Source organism: Ostrea edulis, chromosome 6 (assembly GCF_947568905.1).
Source record: "Ostrea edulis chromosome 6, xbOstEdul1.1, whole genome shotgun sequence".
Taxonomy (NCBI): Eukaryota; Metazoa; Mollusca; class Bivalvia; order Ostreida; family Ostreidae; genus Ostrea; species Ostrea edulis.
Window position 1 is genome coordinate 83052859 of NC_079169.1, and position 19326 is coordinate 83072184.

Sequence of the window (19326 nt, forward strand, 5' to 3'; positions counted from 1 at the left end):
ATTGAAAATAGATCTTAACGGCAAACTAACTATATCACTTTATGACAAACGGGATGACTTCAGCTTCTCCATTGTCAACTTCCCATATTCATGTAATAATATTCCATTATATATCTCAACTGATTCGACACGCAAGAGCCTGTTCTGCGTATAATCATTTATTAAATCGAGACAGGCTACTGACAAACAAGTTGATGTTATAGGGGTTTGAAGAGTTTCCTTTAAAGTTTTGCATTTAGCAAATTTTATGGTCGTTATAACAATCTAGTTTGCAATACAACCTTTCACTGGGTCAACTGCTGTCTTACGTGATTCAGGCCGTTCTTTACACACTGGTTTTGACGGTCGAGTACTCCGTTTACCTAATCGAGATATAGGGCTCGCGGCGGGTGTGACCGGTCGATAGAGGATGCTTACTTCTCCTATGCACTTCTGATATGTCCAGGGGTCCGCGTTTGCCCAACTCTTAATGTTGTATTCCTTATGAGAATTATGAGATTGATCACTGTTCGCTATCTTCACCTTTGCATGTAAAATAACATATTTGAGATGTTTGCCTGGGTTATGATTTTGCAAGGCAGAAACATTTGAAATAATGATCATCACGTCTGATTGTTAATTTTTTAATTCTCAGAATGTGAAAAGTGAACTTATTGAAGCATAATTGCATTTTTATAGACCTTCCCGATGTTTAACATTCTTGATAGAATACTACTAGAAATTGCAGCAGTTGTACCAAATACATACCTTTTGATCTGTGCCTCTCCTCTCAAATACCAGAGTGTCAATTTAAGTTCTAGCTTCGTAGAATAGAGACACAAAAGATGCTTATACTTGGCAAAGATACTCAGACGATTATCGTACAATCGAGAAATGAGTAAGTATGTAGCTTAGATTTGATGTTAAATACCAACAGATGCGAGATATGTCCCAATTGTCTTGATGTCGATGCTATGATAGGGGAAAACACTTCGAATGACCTAGACATGACCCGAGTGAAAATAAACGGTCGAAATCTGGAAAATGATGCTGTATATATATCTACTATTTTAAGACACTGTGACCTGGAATTCGGCATACATGTAGTTAAGACATTACTCTATGTGTGACGACCTGTAGATTACGCATTTTAAAACGATTATTGGATTTTTTAGGCGTTTGATGAGAATGGATAGGTTTTTTAATCGAAGTCAAAGTTCGATCCCTTTCTTTCTTTATGGTTACGAGGAATTTCGGGTCAAAATGGGCTTAACCTCTGTGCAAAATACTACATCATTTGACGCGTCCAAAATGTTGGGTATCCTATGACTTTAGTGTATGAATGCCTAGGTTTTTGTATTATATATGTATATCAACGACCATACAGCTAGTGTCCCATTTTCTTATTGTTTAATGCGAACAACTTGGACATTTATTTCTTACATTTGTATAATGTAAAATAAGAGAGAGAAAACCCCACACAATCTAAGAACCTTTCTTTGTGATGTTAGCTTAGTTCCTATGTGAACTAAAAGATTAGACAAAACACTGGTGATTATAGAAATGAATGTTCATGATATCAGAGACGTGTTATGATATATTCACCGATGACACAAATTACCCCATGTCTTCATAATTCAGATACCGGTACATGTCCCTATCACTTTAAATCACAAGATACTTAGTGGTGGATCTAGAGTGGGGTAATGGGGGTTGCAACCTCCTTCGGTTGAACATGTTTAGGTCACCTGAGTGACTCATGTGACCTATTGTCGTTGATCTTCGTCGGACGTCCGTTAACAAGTTTACATTTCTAACTTCTCGAAAACCACAAGGATAATTGTCACCACTTCTCTGTGAAGCTTCTTTGTGATGAGAGCAATGTAAGTTGTGAAATTTATTATCTTAGCTCCCTAAGGGCCTCATGGGTAGGACCAAGAACTGCAATTAAATATTAAATTTTCATAAATCTTCACTGTTCCCTCACATGTGGGAGAAAAACCAATTGCATAGTTATCTTTACCTAAATTATGAAAATCATGGCCCCTTGGTTAGGGGCCTAAGCCCTTGGGGTGGGATCAATTCGACTCTCTTGTAATAATGTACATGTATTAAATCTTAGAGAAATTTTCCTTTCTACTTTCAGACATGTGTGAGAAAAACTAAATGCATGATTATGATATTCATGAAGCTTTCCCTAAATAAAGTATGAAATTTATGACCTCTGGGTCAGGGGTTCACGCCCTAGGGTGAGGCCAGTATGGTCATATAGTGATATGTCTTAAATCTTATAAAATCTTCTCTCTCCCACATATGTATGAGAAAAACTAATTGCATAATTATGATTGATGTCCATGAGACCCTCTACCTACATGTAAGATGTGATCACCATGACACCTGGGTTAAAGGTTTAGGCTCTGTGATTAGGCCAACATGGCCATACACATTTACAGTGCATTAAATCTTAGACAAAATCCTTTTCTTTACTACCACAGTAGTGGAGGATAAACTGAATGAATGGCTATAATGTCCATAAAGCTAACCTACACGTGCCCCTGGTCGGGTCAGGGCTATAATGTCCATGAAGCCTTGACCTACACGTGCTTAAATTGTGATATACGTTGCCCCTGGTCGGGTCAGGGGTTCAGATTTAGAGCGGTGCCAGTATGGCTATATAGTGAGAATGTATCATATCTTAGAAAATCTTTTTCTCTGCTTCCACTGCAGAAATCTCCTTTTATCTTATGTATTGTGACAATTATTTTGTGTATAATATATGACAATATTCATGGTCAGGTCAGTTGAGACTTGGTGGTGGTGGAGGGGGGGGGGGGGGGGCTAACTTGGCCATATTATGTTAGTTATGTGTTCTAATTCACTGTGTATTGTAGATGTGTAACAATAAACTGTGATCATGCTATGTGTATTTATTATAAATGAAACTGAAGAAGAAAAGGTTTACACATTTTTGAACTGGAAGTATTTTATCTAAAACTTGTTTTACCCCTCTTCGTCATTCTCTCTTTCTCTCACACACGATTGATTTGTTTAGATTTTTTACTTCTGCTGAAATAGAAACTGACTACATATTTAAAAAGATGATAAAGATTGTCGACTTAAATTTAAAATTTCATGATTTATGGGGCAGGGATACTGATTCCAGGGGGAGGGGATGGTCATAGCATATATATATTACTTACCTAATCCTCTTCGTGCTGGTCAGCACATAAGGCCGTCATCAGAGACTTCCATGCTGGTCTGTGTTGTGTCCATCTCTGGACCTTACTCCATGTCCAGTTATTCTCTTTCATTTCTTTCTCTACCGATCTCCTCCAGATCTATTTTGTTCTTCCTCTCTTTCTCTTACCGGGTGGTGTCCATCTCAATGCAACCCTTGGGATGGAGGTCGGGTGCCTTCTACATATGTGCCCTATCCACAGCCATTTTCTCTTTCTTATTTCCTGTGATAGAGGGGTGGTGTTAGTCCTTGGGTACACTCTTCATTCGGTGTAGTATTTGGCCAGAAGATGGCGAAGACAACAGGTCTGGAAGGCATCTAGCTTTTTTGAGATGGCTTTTGTTACTTTCCAAGATTCAACACCACACAGGAGGACCCCAAGCACATTACTCTTAAAAATCCTAATTTTGATGTTTGTGCTGATCTTTGTTGACCTCCAGATGTTTCGCAGTGCAGCATTCGCTCCTGTGGCTTTAGAAATCCGAGCTAGTACATCTGCCTCGGAGTCCCCATCTGTGATGATAATACTTCCTAGGTTTACAAAGTACATGTATGTGACTTCTTCAATTTTTGTACGATTTAGGTTGATGGGTTCATTTGATTTAGTGTTGACGTTCATGATCTTAGTTTTGGTGTTATTGATTTTCAGGCCAATTTTTCCTGCTGTTATTACAAGCTGGGTTTTTTTCCTTGTATGTCACAGTGTCGGTGGGATAGCAGTGCTATATCATCTGCAAAATCCAGGTCTTCCAGTATTTCTGCTAAAGTCCAACTGATTTCCGTCCGCTTGTTTTGGTGGTATCTCGCATGATCCAATCAATGCAGGATGAAGAGAAGAGGGCTGAGGAGATATCCCTGTGTTACACCCGTCTTCAGTTTGAACTCTTCTGAGAGGTTTGATCCACAGATCACTCTGGAATTTAGGTCTGTGTACAGCATGCTGGAGACGAGTTTATCTATAGCTTATATAAATGCTTAAGAAATAATCTTTTGTTCTGGTGTTGAATTAAAGATGGATACATATTTAGAGGAGAAGATAAAGCTGTCTACAAAAATTACAGATGTAATTATCGAGGGTGTGTGTGAATAAGCTGATTTAAATGCTTCAAACTTCACCCTTCCTTCTATTGTAATTGAATGGGAATTGTATGCATATTTAGAAGGATCTTAAATCTGTGCACAAAAGACTCCATAATGAAGCTTATAAAACTCCCTGACAGGTCTTTGTATAGGCTATGGTTCTCAGGTGACCGTTAAAGCCTGCGGGCCTCTTGTATCTAATATGGACATACTGTGTAGATGTGACCGTTAAGGCCTGTGGGCCTTTTGTTTACAAAGATGGTCATTTTTTTGAGTTGACATTTTGGGGTCTTTAATCCCCTCTGCTTTTAGGGGACGGAAAAGGTACAACTTTTGTTTGGTTGCAACGCCCCCTTTAAAAATTGTATGGATACACTCCTAGATATATCTACATTACTATATAATAATTATGGACTCCATTTTTGTCCTTTAATGCCGGATAATTGGGAAAGAGCTTTCTTTGCTTCTAAGAAAGAGCTGTCTTTTGCTTTTGATATAACAAACACTGTACCTTATTTTAGTTTTCATATTTACCTTATTGTAGTTTTCATATTTGAACTTCTTTTTATCTATTATAGGCGAAAATGAACAAAACAATTCGGAATTTAGAACAGAGATAACTTGAATTTCATAATCAGCGCGTGCGCTACAGGAAAAAGAGTACCAATTCATTTCCTATTGCCTTTGACGTTCTCACTAAGTTTATTCGGATTCCAAGTACTAATAAAAAAAACTGCAAAAAATTATATAGGTTCCAGTTGCTTTTATAGATCATATTTGTACTATTTTACAACACAACGATTTGCAGTGCATTACATTTCGAACACATCCCTACCATGGTAATTTCCTGAGCCATCTCTCGATTTTGTACGATGGTTTTTTTTTATCCCGACAATCAATTTAAACTTTTATGATAATTCTTTCAATTCCAAATAATTTCACTCTTGATATTAGCCAGTCATGCAACACCTAGGCGTTTATTTTGGGTAAACTGTGTGCGGATTACGCATCCGGGGGCTGGGTACTCTCATTCCATTAGGAAAACTCGGACGGAAGAATTAAGCCATACAAACCAAAAGGTACCAAATATATTCACATGATGTGTCCAGAGTAAGAAATATACATTAATCTCATCTTACGAGGCCTAGATTTGCACATCTTGCAAACTGTTTCTGACGGTTTCTATTTTGTTTTGTGGCGGTTGGGAAAGTTTTTTTTTTGTTTTTGTTTTTACTGAAAACAGAAACCTTTGTCTGTGTTTTCTGCTTCTATCGCACGTAGATCTACCCCTTAAAATTTTCCCTTGTGTTGGCTTTCGTCGGCATTTTTCCATTTTCTAATTGATCATGTCAAAGTCACGTGATTCGCCACCGTGCATACTGTGTCTTTACAGTATTCTCATCTTATTAAAGTTCAACATATCAATCAAAATGCACATGTTAGACGCTTCTCTTATATAGATATACACTAACATCTATGTTCAATTATTTTAAGATTGATCTAATTAATCAAAAATAAGTTCAAATGTTATAAAACATATAGCCTATTTCTAAACTCAATTTTCTCAAATGTTCGACACTATCTTGAAGTATCTCTAAATCAGTGAAAGAGAGGGTCAAATTTTATTAAACATGGGTTTTTGTTTACCTATTTCTAATCGAATTGAATCATTTATTTATTGAAGTTAATTAAACTATCTTTAATTGTTTAGAGATATGTTCATTAATTTGAAGATAGGTCTTAATTTGAAAGGATAACTTAATAAAATTTCAAAACTACATGTATTTCACATATATGGAGACATCACAATTATGTGTTATTCAGTACACATCTTCTCAACACAATCACAACAAACCCCAACGTAATGAATAACAGTACACGTACTTTCTACTTTTATTCAATTAAGGCTTCAACACTTGAATGTCTGATTTTTACTTCCAAATTCACAATAATTATCTTATATCCACCCAATCATGCACGGGTTAATGTCCAGTAATAGTAAATATAAATATTATACGTAAATCACAGCGAATAATACCAAATATCATCATTATACAAACATGTCAATCACAAAGTATGCTCCTAGATATAATCGTGCGTAAATCACTGTAGTATAATTATACTACATATCAAAATTACACATAAATCACAAAGTCTATAATTTATATCATGATTACAATTGAATCACAATGGTTACAATAGCTTTGAATAATATCTTTCTTAATGATGAATGATTAGAAGCTGGATTTCATAATACTGATATTTCTAACTTATTAGTCATAAATACACGTAATATTCTTCTATAAGTCAAAAGTTCAATGCATTTTGGCGTAATAGCGAAGACGGACTCCAATCAACGTGTTCAAAACAATTCATTACCTAAATTGCAATTTGTCATCTGTACGACAAGAGACGTAAGGAGAATATTTATAGCAATGAGAGGTACACCACGGGGAATTTTATCTTTCAATGATAATAGTATGTGATTAGACATTAAAATGTGATATTGACAATGATAATGTGAATCAACTGTACAGCCGTATTCATAGTCATTGTCACCACCAAGCAAAACATTCGGGACCTGTTGATTATGGAATTTTCCTTGATGGGGGCCCACTGAACAAAGCCTATTTAAAACCTTGTCGGTGCTTTTTTCTTTACGTGAAAGACTAGCACTGGAGATGTGGAAATTATCCGTAGGAGGGTTGGTGGGAATTATTCTTTGCTTTCAATATGCCTATGGTCAAAAGTGTAAGTAAACATCGCCATATTTTGAGAAAGAGGGGAATTAAGCGGCTTGTTATTCTATTTAGTTTTTTGTATATTTGCTGCATCAATGAATTCGTACTTTTTACGTTTATGGGCATATGTCAAGAGTCCGCCGGACCAGGCGAAATATATATATATATATATATATATATATATATATATATATATATATATACACGATACCATATTTAAATAATTAGAGTATGATCAACTTGACTTATTTATATATATTTTAATCTTTTCACGGACTTTTCTTTGAAGTCTGTCACTGACTACTTATTACTTCAAATGACTGAAATTTAGCCGTTCTGTAGTTTTCAATCTTCTGAACTTTCCTGTCCATATTTCCTTGAAATTTAACGAAATAAATTAGTTTTATTCATTAATCATTAGATAACGTACTATGACATAACGGAAATGATCTAACATACATTATATATCAAGGAACGGTATAACGGTCACGCTACGACGGGCTGGCCCACGTAATTGTTTAGTCGTGTCCTTTCTTCCACAGAAAACAAATTGGGGCAAGAGGTCATTTTTTTGTAAAACTTGCCTTTCCCCCTTCTTTTTCTTGGAATTGTCTGTGTAAAAATGTCTCATACCATGATTTAAGCACACGAAAACATAAGTAAAATGTGTTATTCAGTTTTAGCATTCAGTCGCCAAATCAATTACAATATCCTTTTGTTTCTTCTCTTAACAGTGGCGAATAAAATTGCCAACAACCTGGGAGTGAAATATGCTGTGCGTACAAACTTTGCAGTGGTGGGTCGAGTCCCCCAATCCGTAGCCATACTTACTTTAAAGAACAAAGGAAACACCGAGTTACCAAGTTCAGGATACTCCATATTTTTCTGTCATGACAATTTCTTGTTCCCTGTCAGCTATCAAGAGGAACTTGGTAAATACGAATCTGCGCCTTACGGGGGATCTTTGTTGATAGACGGATATATTTTCCATTTTATCCATGGTTGTATGTACGAAATGAAGGCGATCAATGCTGCCATTAAGCCACAAGAATCCAAAAACATCACTTTATACTTCTCACCATTTAGTGTTTCTAAACATGACGCATTCAGAAACTGGTATATTGTCGATGATGCCTCCAATTACAAAGTGATACCAGACACCCAAAACCGAGACTTTGTGGCAGACTTTGAAACTCCCCTCAATCAGTTACGTAGAACAGACGACTTGGACAGTGTGCCTTTGGAACCACAGGATAGGCAGAACAATACTGTACCTTTCAATAACACCGGAACCTCGAACGGTGTAATACCGAAACCTAGAGTCCAAACAATCGTTAATGCAGCCGCAAACATCGACATTAAAACACCTGGAGTTTGGAAGATTTCCACCAAACACAGGGCGCTAGCGGCTGCAAAGAAATATCTGGCATGTACGTAAAATGTTTGAATGAATTCCATATTTGTACATAAATTGTATATTCTTAACATTAAGTCTGTCGTAAATTAGATGTAATGAAATTTCTAAATTGATCACAAGGCAAACAAAATTGCGTATTTTAACTCCCAAGTGTGTTATTCTATTTTTAGCTGAAACTAATATTAAGACAGATGATGTGGCTCCATCCAATCCAAAGACTATAGAACTCAACCTGAAGCCGGCATCGTACTTTCCTACAAATGAATATGGACCCTTTAGTGACGAAGCTTACGAATTAAAGATAAATCCGAACAAAATTGAAATCAATGGCGCCTCCTATAATGGAGTTATCAATGGCATCCACACACTTACTTCCCTGCAGGCCTGGGGGAAAGTCTCTCGACAAACAATTAAGGATGGTCCAAGATTTTCAGAAAGGGCTCTAAAACTGGACATAGCATCCAACTTTTATAAACCCTCTGAAATAAAAAGGATTATTGATTTGATGGCCTATTACAAGCTTAACCGTCTGTATTTGCAAATCTGGAACAACCATGGACTTCGATTGGATATTGGATTTGGAGTCGCTGAGGTATGCTATAAGCTAATGTTTATTAACAGGATCATCCAAACATTAAAAATTGTCAACCCGACAGATATTCATTCCATCACTTTGTTTGGAGCATTAAATATTCACAATAAGTGCAAATGAGGCGCTATTTAAGTGAAATTACAATTCCTTAATTTTGTTCATAGCGCCAAAAAGCTGTAGGAGGAGCTTCACTTCGATGTTTGTATTTGATCGTTATATTTTAGATCGCTGGAAAAAGGTGTCATGACAGAGAAGAGCAGAGGTGTTTATTTACCCAACTTGGATCCAAACCAGACGGAACTGGTAAAGGAAACGGATATCTGACACCCAGTCAATTCCAAAACCTCTTGAAATATGCAGCAAAGCGCAACATCATGATAGTTCCATCGATTAACGTAGGCGATGATGCACGTGCAGTGGTGGTGGGTATGCACCGAGCCATACAGCAAAACAATGAGGGAATAAGCTTGTTTGATCCTACAGAAGTTGCAGATTTGAGAATGTCTGGTAGATATCCTGGAAAAGACAGTGCCATTAATCCATGTAGACCCGAGACACTTGACTTTGTGAGGTACATGTTGGGAAACTTCACTGATTTGTATGCACGTGCAGGAATACGGTTCAATAGATTGCACTTTGGATCTGACTTCAACACTGAACAAATGATGACCTCCAAGCACTGTTTCCCGAATCCTCCCAGAAACGCAACAGAACTCCAGGCAGCTCGTTCACACCTAACATTTATTAAAGCTGAATTCCTGAAAAATATTGGGGACATATTCGAGGGAGCGAAGGTTGATTTGAGTGGAACAGTAGATTTCTTCACTGGCTTCCCTGATAACAGTCACGTGTCCAGAATGACAGTTATGGACAAGAGCAAACGATACCCAAATATAAGCGCTTATGCCATCAATGATGACTATATGCGATTTAATCCACCTGCAACACCAAATGTACCAATGGAGGTTTACTCTCAGCGCGCCCAACTTTTGAAGAACAACGGCTACAAGGTAACACAATCTAAACGTCATTACATAATTATGTGTGCTTGAGTGTGACAAACTTTTTCTCCCTCATTTTAGCGCCCTCAATATCAAAATAAGGTTCATCAGACTCAACATTTTCCGGTTTGAGATTATTTTAAGTTTTCCAACTAATGTTCGTTTTTATTTAGGTTTTAGTGTCTCCTCCACATAAAACCAAGTTCGATACAGCATACGAACCTGATCCTAACGCGCCCGGAGATTACAGCGTCGCTACCAGAAACGTGAGTTTAAGAGAAGCATTCTCTTGGGCCCCCAACAGCAGATGTTGTAACCTCAATCTCGCCCCCGAACAAATAGCCAACGAAGTTACCAAACACGGCTGCCTTACAGATCCTTTGTGTGAACCCTTTTCAGAGGGCATATCTGGTTTTGATGGTAAACATTTATATAATCAAGTCATTTAAGAATTTCTTCAAATTAGAGTTGGAAAACCACAAATACATTTTGGAATTGGTTTGTGAATGTGTTCAATATATTGTATCTCGGTCAGTGGTAAGAAATAAATAAAAACACAGAAAATTTTCATAAATCGTAATACGTTACTAATGTTTTTTAATAATTGAAAAAAAGCGTCCGAAGAATAAGAATAAAAGGACTTAAGCTTTAAGAACGTTTTCCGTGTTCATATATAAATATATATATCTATATATATATATATATATATATATATCCAAATTGTGTTTTTAAAAAAAATCACAGTTTCTGGTATAAAATATTAAAAGAAATAGAATAAACAGTACACAAAATGTAACGCCTGAGGATTATAAAATGAAAGCGCTTGCGTTAAATTTTTAACTTTGTGTACTGTTTATTCTATTTCTTTTAATATATATATATATATATATATATATATATATATATATATATGGTAAAATATGTATTTATTACAATATTATATTAAATTATGTTAATATCCATATTTTTTTTTCTTGACAGGTACTTTAGCTACTATTGATTCCCGCAAGTTACCCGATATCGACACTGCTATTCAGCTTCTTAGTCCCCGTCTTATGGCCTTCGCCGAACGGTCTTGGACTGAGGCTAAATGGGAGGAATCTTTTAAGGGAGCAACACCTTACCAACCCCCAACGGGACAGCGTCAACCCCAATTACCACCCTTAACTCCCCCCACACCAATCCTGGACGTGGATTTTGCCGAACAGGAGAAAGACTACCAACGATTCAGAAACATTGTTGGTGCGAGGGAGGTCGTGAGATTGGCCTTTAAGAGACTCCCAGTGTTCTGTTCAGCCCCAGGAGCAAGGTATGCAAATTATTTATAAATGATAGTATTGACAATAGCAATAATAATGATATATATATATATATATATATATATATATATATATATATATATAAAGCACTAACAGTGAAATGTATCTATATATAGGTAGAAAGATACTGTGACAATATGTTATTGGTCTTTTTGAATTCTTCTTTAGGGTTGTTAAGGAAGGCGCAGTTTCGAAATTACAATCCTCCTGTATGTACCCGAACATGTTACTATTCGCCAAGAACGATTTAGGACAATATGAAGCACTGACAACTGTACCCAATAAAAATGTGACGATCAAATGCATGTATCATTTGCCAAAGTAAGTGAAGGAAAATTCATTTAAAAAGTTTCAATTCTCGGGAATAAGTATATGAGATCGATTTGAACTAATTTCATTATTTCTATCTGTTCATCAGGTATAGATCTCTTTTTGATTGTCAAGAACAAAGATTTGATGCCAATGTAAGTATATCTGCAGATCATTACGTACATGTTTCATACAATTATACATTAATTTCTATAAGCATGGCAGCAATTTCTTTTTGTACAAAATGAAAAAAAAAATAATAAAGAAGGTATAATGCATATTGAAATTCATATTTAACTCTTTACAGCTTGATAAAACACCTTACGAACATGTCAGTGATCATATACAGCAAAGAGCCGACGCCATTCGCAGAGAACAAGAGGCTGTCAGGCGTCAACAGCAACAAGCATACTTGGCTCAGCAAGCCTTGATAGCTAGACAGCAACAAGCATTATTACAACAACAGCAAGCACAACTACAAGCACAACAACAAGCACAGCAACAAGGACAGCAACAAGGACAGCAACGCCGTCAAGGTGCAAGTACTGCGCAACAAGGTAGAGGTCAAGTAGGTCAAAACCGCCAAGCTGGTGTCCAGAGAGGAGCGGGACTGGGAGGAAGGGCACAACAGCAAAGGATGACGGGATAAGTTAGTCATGTTTGCATAATTGCATAAGCTGGATATTTCCAATGGTACCACTGTTTACATTCAAGAATCCATGATCGAATACTAATGTGGAATTTTTTTAAAACCCTCTCGTGTGACTTTTGCACGATTTAAATATTTTTACACCTTGTAAAATTTTATATGGCGATTTGACTTTTTTCTTGTGTAATTACACAATAGTTCTACTTGAAAATCTGTTTCAGTTTTTCTATTTTATCCTTCATGCTAAATTGACTCTGTTTTGAATTAAGTATTCCACACTAATGCCATATGTTCTTAGACTAATGTAGCACGACAATGTATCTATACTCAAGTATGTATAACTAGCTTGTGGTCCCTAATATTCATATTTAGATAATGAGAATGGGAATACGTGTCTTTTCTACAAATGCAAACGAAAATCGCTCACGTTATAGTCAATCAATTTCTCTCCATACTTATTTGAGACTCTGAACATTATGTGATTCACTGTCGGTGCTATATTCGTCAGTTTCCTGACAGAGTGTGGTAGTTGTAGACCTATATGTTGATAGTATGTTGGATTCTAATTTTTATATGCTTATACAAACTGTTGAACTATTGCATACAAGTTATGTGTGATCTCATGAAAGCTCAGTTATGTTAAACATGACATCATCCAGTGACACGCGCACGTTTGTGGTGCGTTATTCAATAATGATTGAAATAAAATTTGGAAATGGGAGGTATTGCCTATTTTGTATTGCTTATGGATTTATGAGATTGATCACTGTTTGTTATCTTCACCTTTCTAAAACTGTGGTCCGATTTTTCAACAAATCTAGTCCACTGGATGACGTGTTGCATTTATGTGTTGATAAGGATATCCAACATGGCTTATATCATAACTATTTTAACGAAAGTGTTTGGTTTTAGCCATCTACAGACAGTCATGTGACCCTTTCAGATGTCAACACACATGGAGTGAGAACATTTTGATGTGGTTAAAACTGTACATACAATGTATTTGTGTAAAACGATTTATTTTAGTGATTAATTCGTTCGACAGCGTTTTCTCACGTTCCTTGGTCCCATGCTTCACTGCTTACATAGAAGTGTTGCGCATGTGTAGAAGTTCCCAACATCAACAAGCGTATTGTAATGTTCAGTTTGCACGTGGTAGTTCAAACACCGTTCAGATGTAGTGAAATTGTTTTCCCCCCAGAAACACACACTTGGCGGTAAATACAATCAAGGTAGATAACTTCAACTTCCGTTACTAGATAAGTCGTACATAGAAATACATTACACGTACGTATAGTACATATGCTTATCTTAAAAAAAAAAAAAAGATTAGAGTGCTAACGCCATATCTATTATCTACTATGCAAGTAGAGGTCGTAAGAAATGTTTAATTATAAAATTTCTATCATAGTATTTTTAAAGACCTTTATTTTCTGCAAGTAATATGGGAATTTTCTTTATCGATCGGTTTGCATTGCAATACGTGATAGAAAGATAAGATATTCCATAAATAGGTAATAGTTTAAAAGTCGTAATAGTGAATATAATTGGTTGTAATACAACGGATAGAAAGTGGTTAATGGCACCCTTACAAATGCGAGGTCATTGGAATTCACGGAAAAGGATAATCATCCAGGGAAATTAAATTATCCACAACCAGGTCTTGCATATGACCAGCAAAGCCAATTACCTGAGTAAAACGATTGCTGACAGTAAATATTATGTATTTATCCCCAAACGGCGTTTTAAATCTTTGACGCGGTTCTTAGTGTCCGAGCCGGTTCTTAATATCCGAATGCCTAGCGTGGTATTTAAAACAAAATAAGTGTAAGCTTTATCAATGATTTCATCATGTAAAACAAAGATATTTTAGGCTACTTGTAGCATAGTCTAGTCCCCTCCCCCGCCACTCATTGATCACTCGTTTTGGGGACCACAAAACGAGTGATCAATAAGAGGCGGGGGCGGGAACCAGATATTGTCGGATACTCACGACTGATCTCGTCTTCTACCAGCCATGGATATGCGACTATGGGGACCAGACTACATGTGACAATATCAATACATGGAACCCGTGAACCATATAATTAGCCCGCAAAACAAAACCCAGATAGTTACCTGCAAATTGTTTTAAAACATTTTTATTACTTGTGTAAAAAGGTGTTCATCATCGGCGATTTAACTCTCAAATAAAATTCGAGACTACTGTTCTATATAACTCCCAGAATGCCACACTATGGGGCCCAAGCATGCACATTAACGTATATGCTAGCGCCCAAGGGACGCAAATGTTTTCAGGCATATTATGAAGGGTTTGAGGAAAAAATATTTGAACGAATCCAGGTGCATTATAATAACCTTATGTTTCAGAAGCAAATATAGCTTTAACGAGATTAACACTCGTGCAAACCCGAGTAACAGCATTTGATGCTATACAATGTAACGAAACAATGGTTGAAGTACTGCGTGTCCACTCTTTCAAGTCGAATGGTGAACTGTTTCAATATTCGCAAGATTACTTATTCTATACATGTAGAATTGTTGAGAAATGTAGTTATGACGTGTATTCATGTTTTGTCTCCGATTCTCCAAACTGGAAGTTGTTCAATCCGTGTATTAAGAAAATATCTATGATATAAAGCATCTCTTCTGGAATTTTGCAGATGTAGTTACACTTGTTGATATCTGATTAAAGAAAGTTTATCAGATATCTCATATATTTTATAAGATACCTCATAAACTTTATGAAATATCTTGTTTGATATACAAGATATCTTATAAAGTTTATGCGATATCTTATATAGTTTATAAGTTATCTTGTATATTTTATGAGATATCTTATAAACTGTAAATTATATGAGATATCTTATAAACTTTATATTTTATGAGATATCTTATAAACTGTAAATTATATGAGATATCTTATAAACTTTATATTTTATGAAATATCTTATAAACTGTAAATTATGTGAGATATCTTATAAACTGTAAATTATATGAGATATCTTATAAACTGTAAATTATATGAGATATCTTATAAACTGTAAATTATATGAGATATCTTATAAAGTGTACATTCGCTATATCAGAGTTGTACTGTATCTATAGTTAGTTGTACTGTATCTAGTTAGACTTTCTTTTGTTAGTAACCCTCTTGCTATTTTTGTCAACTTTCTTCTATGGAAAAATGGAAGGATTTAGTAGTGCTGAAAATTTTACCATTCCCCTCTTTGGATGAAATACATTTTCAGTCGTCTCGATAGTAAGATGTCTGAACTTTGCCAGAATTCATACTGTAGCTACTGAGCTTATTGTTGGTACTGATGGTGATTGGTTAAATATCAGTTTAGTTTTTGTACGCTTGGAAATTTCACTCATATCATAAAATTAGTCTTTACTGATTTAGAACTGAAATTTTGATGTCGTGTGTAACTTTTAATTTTTAATTCTGAAGGTTGATTGGATGTTCTTTTGTGTCCCTTTCGAGAATTTTCCACTCCTGTAGAGAAGTCATCTTTAGGCTAAATCAGTAAAAGACCTCATGAAGTGCTGAAAAAGTTTTAAGCGTATTCTTTCTAATATGTTTAAAAGGTATTTGGATGTTTTGAAAGAGAAATATGTAATCTAATTTTGATTCAAGCAATATTTAATTCACCAAGATGAATAGGCTAGGGCAACCTTAAACAGAAGTGACAGTTACGGCACAAATTATTACAATATGATATATGGTCATTAAGTTTCAACCTATAACATATAAGATCCATTCAGAAGAATATAGTTTGTTGTTGAAAACACGATGAAATTAGCGGAGTTAGTGCTAAGATGTCTTGAGGGTTTTGGACAATGATTAAAATTGCCACATGTTCTGGAATAAGAAGAAGGAATAATTTAAAAGTTTTAATTAAAAATCGCTTACACCAATTTGACAGAGACGGTCATGAAGCAATACTATTGAAATGAAGATGAAATGACCAAATGACCTTGATATCATAAATCTTATTTGTGGTTAATTATTATGCCCGACCACACCGTAAATAATTCTCGACCCACTCTATAAGGAAAGGCTGACATACGTTCATTACTGAATGATATTGAAAAAAATATTCTAATGAAGGAATATGTGTTAATAATGCATGGAAAAAAAAATGCGTATATGACACACCATTAGTGTTTTGCATTTGAGGAATCCGAATTGGCACGATACATTTTGATTAACTTATGTTTTGTAACTAAGACTCAAGTGATATTGAAGCAAAATAAAGTTAGTAGATTGGGGGGTTGGGTCTTAAGACCTCCAATGGACACGTGACTAGTCCTGGTAGTCAGCCTAGGGTACGAATCCACCGGAAGCTGACACTCCTACGATAAGCATTCTTCAGTTGGTTGATTTTCAGACGAATCAATTCTCTCTCTCTCTCTCTCTCTCTCTCTCTCTCTCTCTCTCTCTCTCTCAAAACACGTTTATATCGTACACGCTTATAACCACTTCACGTTTATTTATCACACCATGAGAGGAATGAAAATTTTATTGGATATAACGAAATTTGGTTACAACAAACTGTTTTTCGATGGCCTTGGAGGTTCGCTATAACCGTGTTTTACTGTTTTTTCAGTTTGTCAGCCTAGCAGGAATCGTCGTAATTGTGCAAACAAATTAATAGGAATTATTTTGTTCATAACATTCATTCTTCAGTGTAATGTAGAAGCATATTCATGCAGTTTGTATTCCTTATAGATACGTCATCGAGCCTTATTTGTAAGTAATGAAACAACTTTCTTCTTTATGAAAACAAGTCAATCGGAATATTATTACTTGGAAAATTCTGGTTTTCACAATTTACAAATACAAAATGAAATCTAAAATTTGTAAAGAAAATATATCCGAGAAAATCTTTATTAAGGTATTTTGCAAAAATAGATTACTCATAAAAATCCGCATAATTCATGAAAATCAGCATCTGTAAAGGGTACCTCCAGTAATTTTTTCTTTTGTATTAAGATACTCATCTGATTATGAAAAAACCTAGTTATAAAAAAAATCCCGTTTGCAGGATTTGTTGTTTAGCTGAAATTAATGGAGATTATTTGAATACAATGTCAGATGACCCCGCTTAATTGACTGAAGTTTCTAGTGTATTTCACTGTATTGATTCGGCATTACCAGTACCATGCACAATCAAAGCATCCGCGGTACGACATATCACCAGCTATCAAAGCATCCGCGGTACGACCTATGGTGACAGGGGACAGTTTCTTTGGTTTTGAAACATGTGGATAGGGGGTATACACCAAAGTCAGATTATGACAGACTAATGAAAAATCATATTTCCCTTTTATGTCAATACTAGTATTTCATATTAGTGTAGTTAATAAATTATTACCCTAAATTACATGTAATCTATAAATACTGGTGCACAAAACATGCTCTGAGCAGGTTCCCCTTTTTTGCTTTGATTTTCCCTCATTTGGGCTAATCCACACCACCCCCACACCATCACAGTACCAAACATGGGGATTTAGACACTGTGCACAATCAAGAACCCTATCTGCCCTTCTCAAAAATCTACCTCTCATATGGGCCATCCACCTTCCCTCACAGCTACAGACCTTTTGCTAGACCCTGCATGTTTTCAACGGAATTTCTTCAGCAACTGACCACGTGTCTTAGTTTCGTATTTGTACCCATCTATATGCTAGGAATCATGGTGACACCTACATGTTGTATATCAACATTTTTACGAAGCACTCAGCTACATTTGACATGCATCCTAAAATTATTGTATACATTTTTACACATGCAATATCACTTCAAATACGGGGTAATTCCATTTTTTGAAAAAGTTGATCGGGCCTATAGTGCGAAACTGTCCCTTGCTACCTATCATCAGCTATCAAAGCATCCGCGGTACGACCTATCATCAGCTATCAAAGCATCTGTGCTACAATCTATCATCAGCTATTGAATTGCTCTTCCGCTTACAAGACACAGCAGGCGTAAGGTTTTGACACAATCTGAGCAAACTGGTATATATACATGTAGTATAACAGAGAGAAGGGAGCTAATAAAGCAGCCATAAATTCTCGGTTGCTCGCTTCAAACTCTCAAAACTTCGGTATCAATTGTGATAATGCATACAAAGTTTTCCCAGTTGAAATTCAGAATATTGTTCTGTTTTATAATGCATAAATTGTTTATCTGACTTCACAGAAACTTTGAAAAAATAAGTCTCAACTTCCGAGAATTAGGTCGCCGTCGTTAACCCTACACCATTTTCTCCATGCAATTTTCCTTCATTACGTTGGATTTTATGCATCCGCCATCCGTTGCAGTCCAACTTGGAATTAACGTTTAAAATATAGCTACTTGTGGTCACCCTCACAACATTTGAATGAATGTTGATCGTCCGTATCAGCAGATCAGATTCGTTTTCACCAGCTATTAGCCTCCGAGTTCAAACGAGTCAACCATATTGTGGTTATTCAGCACTGAATGACTCAAGTTCAAAAGGTGCAAAGCGATTGGACAATATTACTACTTTTGCTGCGGATCTTCACCGGAAATTTAAATCCGCTTGTTCTATGCATTATGCATTCATTGATGATGTAGCAGCCTCTATAGCCTTGTTTAAAGGCCAGGAACCTAACTAACCAAGTCAGATATCAAATTTGCATTTCCTGAGAAGATATAGGTGTAGCCATCTGTACTGAAAAAAACTACCAATCCAACTACAACCCTTATTTTCCTGGGTATAGAGATAGAAACAGTGAATATGGGCATGAGACTCCCACACGACAAGCTTATTTTACCCAAACAGCACATTGAAGTCTTCCTTGACAGTAAAAAAGCCACCCTCAAATCATTTCAGTCACTCACTGGGCTGATAAATATCGCACGTAAATCCGTAGTATCAGGGAGAGCCTTTTGCGTTACAAACCCCACATCAAAACATTTTACGCACTGCTGTTAAATCAATAAATGAATATCTAACCAAAGTTTTTTC

At 35.9% G+C, this 19326-nt stretch overlaps 1 protein-coding gene across 1 annotated transcript; it reads left to right on the top strand.

Moving 5' to 3' along the window:
- Positions 1-6836: 6836 nt before the first annotated feature.
- On the top strand, positions 6837-13046 carry LOC125646813 (putative beta-hexosaminidase). The gene is made up of 9 exons (XM_048873357.2): positions 6837-7048; positions 7773-8468; positions 8626-9047; positions 9272-10057; positions 10222-10468; positions 11030-11357; positions 11536-11688; positions 11786-11831; positions 11984-13046. Exons 1-9 carry the CDS (start codon positions 6979-6981, stop codon positions 12323-12325), a joined length of 3090 nt encoding a protein of 1029 aa, XP_048729314.1. The 5' UTR covers positions 6837-6978; the 3' UTR covers positions 12326-13046.
- Positions 13047-19326: the final 6280 nt, after the last annotated feature.